Raw genomic sequence first — 8698 nt, 5'->3', positions numbered from 1 at the left:
CCTGTTTTCCTTGGCCACTGCATCTGTTGAACTCTTAGTTATGGCTTTGGTAGGCTTGAGCTTATTCTGGGGCTTTTTCTTCTTAGGCTTCTCTATGAGATTTATGGCTGTAGCAGGTTCTTTTTCTTCCTTGATCCTAGCTTCCTCATCAACACAGATGGATATAAGTTCATCTAAAGTCCAGTTTCCCTTTTGAGAGTTGTAACTGGTCCTAAGATGACTAAAACTGTTAGGCAAGGAATGAAGTGCATAATGCACTACCTGCTCATCCCTAACCCCCATCAAGAGCTCCCTGAGTCTGCCATTTATATTGATCATCTTCATAATATGTTCTCTAACTCCCCCTGAACCCATGTACTTCAAGTCATGAAACTCCTTGGTTAGTCTAGCTGCTTCTGCCTTTTCACTTTCTTTAAACTTAGCACCGATGAGTTCCAGAAAATCAGATGCTAGCTCAGGCTCTTCTATACTTCCCCTGACAGTCTTGGACATAGAGGTACGAATGAGATTCTTAGCCATTCTATTGGATCTATGCCACTTCTTGTAAAGGTCTGTTTCTTTCTTGGTGCTCTTTTCATTCAACTCTATAGGCTTATCCTCAGTAAAGCAATAGTCTATATTCTCATGCATTCCCATATAGTTCTCTACAGAATCTAGCCAAGCTCTATAGTTGGTTCCAGTTAACATCAAGACACTGTTCAAGTTCATGTAGGAGTTACCTAAGGAGCAAAACAAAAATTCATGTGAGTTCTTAATTTGTAAAGAAAATAATATTAAGTTTTCTGCGTTTTATTTAGCTTTAAGCAACCAAAACAAGAACATACAGAAAACCTAAACAATCCATACTTGCATTCATATCAGTCCATAACCAAAAAACAATGTTAAGCAACACTTTTGAGCAGAAGCATAACATCCTGGAGTTCTTTATCAATATACCATATTCAATGAAAATAAGTTATCCAAAGAAATTTATCCACATCTTTAGACAGAAGAAAAATTTCTAAGTATCCGTATTTATTTTCATCAAGCATGCATATTGCTGTTTTGTATTCTAAAACTATACTTGACCACTTCTTTGGAAGATAAAACTGAAGCATAGTTTTAAAACACAAAACACAATTTCAGTTTTGTCACCCGATCAGGTACTTGATTAGTTACCTGACCAGTTACATGGTCAGTGACCTGGCCAGTTACATGGTCAGTGACCTGGCCAGTTACATGCATGGTCAGTTACCTGATCATTGTTTTCTGCCAACATCAATGAAGAATGCTTTGTGCATCATAATCACTTATGCCAACAGAAAACCACAAAACCCATGAGCTTTTAACTTTATATTCTACCCAGATTCATCCTTGTAAGAAAATTAAGCTCTCGTATCTGTCAATTTTAATAATGTGTAAACAAAATCTGGGAGATTTTTGTTCTTCATGCAATTTTACACAATCACAGATACAATACCATATCATCAATCAATTCAACATGCATATTCAATCATAACCAAAATTGATTTGATTCCAAGAAACCACAGAACAATCAAGAAATTGTAAATTTCATCCGGTCACCATCTACTCTAACCTAACGCACGCCGGGAATGCAACTAGGGTTCTTGAGCACAATCAAAAACACAATTATCATGCTATGAATCGAAATCAATTTCACAGAAAAACCTGTTTTTGCTTTTTCCCCAATTTGCTGCTAAAAATCACAGCGGAAGCGTGAACTTGATATTTAACCAGATGCAGCAATTGACTTAAGTAACTTACCTTGATCAGTTACATGACCAGTTACATGGTCAGTTACCTGATCAGTGACTTGGTCCGTAAAGCAAAAACCCTTTTTTTTTTTTTTTTTTTTTTTTTTTGTGTTTGTTTTGCAAAACCCTAAAACGATTTTGATACTTGTGAGCCTATGCTCTGATACCAATTGTAAAATAACCATATACATGCTCACAACATATGCACACAATCATAAAAGGGATTAAGGCTTACCTTCAGCAATTACTGGCATGGATTCCATCTTATGCAGTTGCAAACACGATCACTGAATATAGTCTTCTGTTACTTACCAACTTGCTTCTCAATGGACAGAACAATATGCAAAACGTCGGTAGTAATCAGGGACCAATTCATCTGTATATATAGGAGACTTAACCCTCAAGAAGCTTCCCATTAAAGCTATCCATATCGGTTTAGGTTTCCTAGTTAGATTCCTAATGTAACACTTCATTGTAGTCTTTCTTGCAGGCTAAGAATAGGATTACTTACTTTAATGAATAGATACACTGCTTCATTAAGTTACAAGTATTGATTTATAGTTTGTATCCATGTTAAACTAGGATTGATATTAAGCTAATCATCAATTACTTTATGATGATATGTGTTAAGTCCATATTTGATCTTACAGAGTGTGACATGTGTTGGGATATTTGAGATCTCACTCCCGTGTATTGCATCAGAAACTGAAAATTACACCGGCTGAAAGTTCAACAATTTATGAAGTTTAATTCAACAGCCCTGTGACGAACCTGAGAACAGCATTTTATATAGTACAAACAAGGTCAATTAGATATACCAAGAGTAGTTTGGTCTGTAATTATACCCATACGGCACAACATGAGCACATCGCATCACAAACTCGTTTAAAGCCGTTTGGATACGCTCAATCCCTCTGTTGAAGGACCAATGAAGCGACTTCTAACATCTGTCTAGCCTTCCTATCTGGGGTGCATCCAGCATGTTCCATATCCATGTATATCTCAGGGACCTTATCATACTTCCTTGCTCGAATAAACGCCTTCATAAGGGTAGTATAAGTAACTACATCGGGGCTTAAACCCTTCAGAAATAACAAAATGATCACCATTAGAAACTTGGCTAACAAGTACCATGAAAACTGAATGGGTTGAAGAAGTGTTTCTAGACATCTTATAGACTTACACTTTCTTTTATATGGTGATAAATGGACAAAGCCTCCAAATGTCTACCAGCGATACCAAATGCATTAATCAAAACATTCAGCATGATCACATTTGGTTCAATTCCCTCAGCTTCCATGAGCTGAAGTACTTTAACTGTCTGGTCACATAATCCCTGCATTAAAGAAGAATGCCAATATGTGTTATAGCTTATAAGCATATTAATATATGTAGAACTACAAAGAAATTATGAGACGAAATAATCATGCTTCAAGTGAAATTTATATGGAAAGAATTCCAAAGTGCACAAAGAGAACCTGCTGGGCATAGGCATTTGCTAAGACACAAAACATACTGGCAGAGAGAACAAGACCTTCTGCCTTTAGTGCAGATATACACTCTTCTGCGTCCTGAAATTTTCCATATTGCCCATAAATATCAACCAGAGCAGCATAAATAGTCCCACTTTTTTTATGCCCTTGGCTTCTCATATTCTCAAAGGTCTTCTGTATCATATCCCACTTCCCTTGCTCCCCCAATCTACTGATAATAGTAACAAACATTTTCGGATCAGGATATAATCCTTGTTCTTGCATCTCGGTAAACAACTCAAGGGCCTTCTTTAACAAACCAGACTTGCAGTGCCACCGTATCAACGAATTAAAGGTCGAAATATCAGGCCTTACACCTTCTTGTTTCATTTTCCCAAAGACTTCCAATGCTTCATCCAACTCACCATATTTCCCAAATGTATCAATAATGCTGTTGTAAATCTGTTTGTCTAATGCCATCCCCATTTCTCTTATCTCTTCCACAATGTCGATTGCTTTCTTCCACATCCCATTGTCCCTATAAAGACCAATAACCTTACTGTACACAAACGAGCTCAGCCGAAACCTTTTCTGCTTCATCTCATTAATCATTGACCAAGTATCCTCCAACCTCCCAGCACTGACATAGTAATCAAGTAAAATCTCATAAGTTTCTTGATTTCTCTCAGTACCCAAATCACCCATTACCCCCAAAACTCTAATTGCGAGTCCTAACAAACCTTTCTTCAAAAACCCTCTAAGCAACACATTGTAAAGCTTAATTCTTGGCCTAAACCCCACAAATATCATTTCCTGAAACAACACATCAGCCTCCAAAGTCCTCCCAATACTTCCCAGAGCATCAATTAAACGAGTGTAGGATATCGAATTGGGTCGAAAGCCAAGAGCTTCCATTCGAGCAAGAAGAGCCATGGCCTTATCAACATGCCCAACTCTACAAAAATCTTGTAACAAATGGTTGTATAACTCAAAGGAAATTTCCTCTCCGAGAGTTGGGACATTTGGGTAGTCAGTAACTGGATGAGTTTCGTCGTTTGAAGCTAGAAAGTTGAATTCTTTGACACCCTCGCTCGGATTTGAGCGAGTTAGAGAAGCATGCAGCTTGTGTTTCTCAGAGTAATTGAGACAAGTTGGATAGAACAGAGAGAGAGAAGTGAAGAAGCTACCTGAGGATGATGACACTGAAGGTGACTTGGGACACAAAATGGACTGCGTCAGCATCTCTCTCTATGCCCTTTTGAAAACCTTGTGTTCTGGCGGTTGGGAGTTTCAGAGTGATGTTTCGTTGGTCTGAGAGTTTCAGAGGAATCAAACAACGTGGATTGGTGACACTGGAGGCTGACCCGATCAGGTTTTCATGGGCTGGTGAGCTCTCTCACTTCACAAAGCCCGCTAACCAAATGATCAGCCCAGTGAAAAAATCATAGATTTTTTTATCAAAAATCATAGATTTTTTTATCAATACAGCCTTCTGTTATAAAATAGAGAGAATATGAAGAGAAAATAGTTGAGAGGAAGTAGATGCCTCCTTTATATAAATGTATGGTTTACATCAAAGTACATAACTAATGAGTATTTATATGGACATCCACATAAATAATAATATTTACAACACTCCCCCTTAGATGTCCACCAATAAATGATGGTATTGGACGCGCTTATTGTTGTCTCGTTAAAAACCTTGCCAGGTAACAAAAACTCAGTGAGACAAAAATAACCCTGATAGAAGGACAAAAAGAGGACAACGCTCATATATCCTAAGTTGCTTTTGGATGCTCCCCTTGATGAGAATCTCCCCCTGATTGTTGCAAGTCTCATTCATGTATGCGATAAGCTACATATACCATGTATAGTAGTTTGATGTGTTTATCACTGAAGTGAGACCATGTGGGCTTTGCATGTATAGGCTTATCACAAATTTTCATACCTGTAAAGTTTAAGAAATACCAATAAAGCTAGATGATTTTCAATAAGTCTTACCTCATATGATAAGGTTAGGAACAATCTCATATGCTCAAATTCATACACAAAGTAATAGCTATACAATATAAAGAAATTGACACATTTAACTTTGTATAGTTTAAAACATTGAAAAATCATCATCGCATACCTAGTCATACACATCAATATCTTTGTGTATTGATATGTCTCATATAAGCTCTTCAAGAGCTTTAAGTAATTCATAACTTTGCGAAAGTTAGAATATGTTGCAACATTATTATCATAATTCGAATTCGATTTCGTAGTCTTATCACAGTACTCATCGAGGCAATTTGGGTCGTGTTAACTATAACGGAATGAGTACATATGAGCTAGCTTAAGACTCATTGATTCCATAAGTGAGCTTCAGGCTCTTTCAACCATTCATGGTCTTGCATTTTGAATCCTTCAAGGATTTGATAAGCAAAACGCTTATAATGACACTTTAATTTTGAAAATTTTCTTTTAGCAACGTGTCTTTAAGATCTTCATAATATATGATGACAAAGTGCCATAAATCTCTCGTCAATATAACAGCTATATGTAACATTGTACTTATAGAAAATTGACATTCATATAAGGAAAGATATTCATAATCTCATGTCTCTGTACACAGACATTGTGTCATAGTGATTTATCTTCACTTTTGATAAATACCCTTTTGTACCATGTCGGGTTAAAGGTCCAAGTATTTTATTACATTTCAAATATTCAATTTCAGTGGAATTGCCTCTTTCCAATTTGGCCAATAATATACTTTGTCGACATTCATAATGAAATGTGGTATAGCATTGATACAACACTTAATGATTTTTGGTAGCTACCGAATGTAAATTATCATCGATGATCATTAATCATAGATCCCACACATTCTTATATGCATGCATTAGCTATAATAAGCTTATTAATATTGGGTACACATGCCACTTCTAGGGCATACATTGTCACTTCTAGGACAATCATCTCTCATAGATGAATCACGTAGAGAATGTGGATCTTTTTATTTATAATCCTCATGTAGAGCATTATAGGGCTTGATAATCTTCCCTGTTTTGGGAGCTTAGAACTTTAGACCTGGTAGATACAATCCACACAAATTCACGCCATTATTCAAATGACAGTAGTCTTTCCTCCCTCTAACGACGGGAAGACTGTCTTATTTTGACCATACTTAAAAGATGTGTTCAAAAATCTATCACTTTCTTTGGAATGAAAATTTTCATTGGTTGGTGGCGAACCCAAACTAAGTTTTACGTCAAAACATTCAATTCATAAGCATTAACCATATTGATGTATTTATTGTATCACTGAAAAATCATTCTGTAATGGCGTACTTACAACCTTTGTATGTGTAGCCATAATAGGTGCTCTGACATAATTTAATGACATTCTCTTCAGGAGAACCATGCATGTCACTTGGATACACATGCATACCACAAATGAAATGGGGTCTAGATTGTTTGTGACAGTATGGTTGGTTTTAGGGACTTTAACCCACGCAAATACCTTTGCATGTCGTTCTTCAGGAACAATATTATTCTCCCTCATTGCAGGAGATCGTCTCATTGAAGTGACAACTCTCAAATATGCGGTAAATAGACAATTTGCTTGTGAGTAAGGTTAGCAGTTATCAAAACTTGTAATTGATTCCATGCAACATGGTCAGCAAAGATGGCGTAACCGGTGATAGGCGCATTTTAATGTGATATTTTAAATGTTAATTCCTCACATTTTGCTTAGTTATTCCTTAACGAATCGATTTTTAACTTAATTTCTAATTTTAGGTACATTGGAGTAGATGAAGAAGAAATGAGTGTTACGTCCATAATTACCTAGAAATGATGGAGAAGAATGAAAATGCACTAAAAAGTCAACCTTGAATATTTTCTTACTCCGGCTAGGAGAATCAGAGCCAAGCAAGGAAGAAGGAGCGGCCACCTGACCAAATGAACTTGAAATGAGCTGAAACTCTCCAGATCCATTCTAGACACCCAAATGATAATTTCTTATGAAGAGTTCCAGAGAAAAATATGAGTGGAAGGCCTTCAAACAATCAGCCCAATTTTCTACAGAAGTAAAACCGGAAAACTGGACCTGAAAGAGGTCCAGCAGCATTTCCGGCCCAACCACATGGAATAAAGCTCTGAAAATTTGTCAGGATGATCTACACTCATAGTGGAACATTTTTTATGAAGAAGTCGAAGGCTCATTCTGAAGTTTTGATGGAGAAATAATTGAAGGAATAAAGGGGAAGAAACTGACCTGAAAACAGCTCAACACCACATATTCATGTTTCCCACCCATATGAAGAAAGCATTTCTTTTTCCTTGGATACATTTTTTCTACTCTAAAACATCATCATCACTTCCACATTTCTTCACCTTCATGCTTTGCTTTCATCATTACCTCATCTTTTACATATTTTACAAACCACTTTCATACTCTACTTTCATTATTTTTCTTCATCTCATCATTTCACTCTTCTTTTTCTTCCCTATTTAAACACATTCTCCTCTCACTCTCAATCACACATTCCTTCATCCATCTCATCTTCTTTGTCTCTCCATTTCCTTCCCATTTTCCTAAACCAATTCCTTCATCCATTCCATCTTCTTTGTCTCTCCATTCCCTTTCCATTTTCCAAAACATTCCTTCATCCATTCCATCTTCTTTGTCTCTCCATTTGCTTTCCATTTTCCTAAACCAATTCCTTCATCCATTTCATCTTCTTTGTCTCTCCATTTCCTTTCCATTTTCCTTCTCCATTCTCTAGTTGCAAAGTTCTGCGTTTTCAAGCAAGGAGAGGAAGAAGAAGAAGGAGCCGTGAAGATCATATCCTCCATCATCCACCTTGAAGGCTTGCTTCCAAGATTCAAGATCCAACCATCTAGCTCTCCATCTCCATCTCCTCTCACGGTGTAATTCATTCTTTTTCCTTGTATCCTTTTTGGTTTCCTTGTTTGAATTCATATGAACTTGTTTCTAGTTAACAATAATGTTTAGGGTAAAGTTTAAACCCAACTTCTATGTTTAAATAAAGTTTTCGAATTCCATAATTGTGATTCTAAGTTGCTTATGTGAGTTTGTTCGATTGAATTTGCTTGATAGAAAACTTTTATATGTTTATCTTATGTGGGTCGACACTTATAGGATTTGCATGTAATTGGTGCTAGGTTTAAGAACATGAAATCGACTTTTCGTTTTGTGTAAACTTGAATCAAAGTAGTAAAGGTTTTGGACAAAAATCGAATTCAATTGAAGAGGATTGCAATTAGGTGAACTTATTCATACTAAGTTGTACACTTGAGTTGATAGCCTTTCTCTATGTGTAATGCGTTAAACATGACATGATTGACTAGCTTTCTAGGGTTTGATTGCATGTTTGATAGGATTAATCTAGGTGCTTTCGCTTAGGTTAATTAGCATTGAAAAGTAAAATATGGGAAATCATTTGCTTTCGAATGTTTCACA

The 8698-nt window shown here is 36.4% G+C and overlaps 1 protein-coding gene across 1 annotated transcript; it reads right to left on the bottom strand.

Moving 5' to 3' along the window:
• Nucleotides 1-2304: 2304 nt before the first annotated feature.
• Nucleotides 2305-4571, bottom strand: LOC112176818 (pentatricopeptide repeat-containing protein CRP1, chloroplastic). Its single transcript, XM_024314909.2, has 3 exons — nt 3233-4571; nt 2938-3090; nt 2305-2836 (listed from the first exon to the last, which is right to left on the bottom strand). Exons 1-3 carry the CDS (start codon nt 4466-4468, stop codon nt 2660-2662), a joined length of 1566 nt encoding a protein of 521 aa, XP_024170677.1. The 5' UTR covers nt 4469-4571; the 3' UTR covers nt 2305-2659.
• Between the last annotated feature and the right edge of the window lie 4127 nt (nt 4572-8698).

The sequence above is a fragment of the Rosa chinensis genome, chromosome 1 (assembly GCF_002994745.2).
Source record: "Rosa chinensis cultivar Old Blush chromosome 1, RchiOBHm-V2, whole genome shotgun sequence".
Classification (NCBI taxonomy): domain Eukaryota; kingdom Viridiplantae; phylum Streptophyta; class Magnoliopsida; order Rosales; family Rosaceae; genus Rosa; species Rosa chinensis.
The sequence above is the reverse complement of the archived record's forward strand: the minus strand, read 5'-3'. Positions and strand labels throughout refer to the sequence as shown.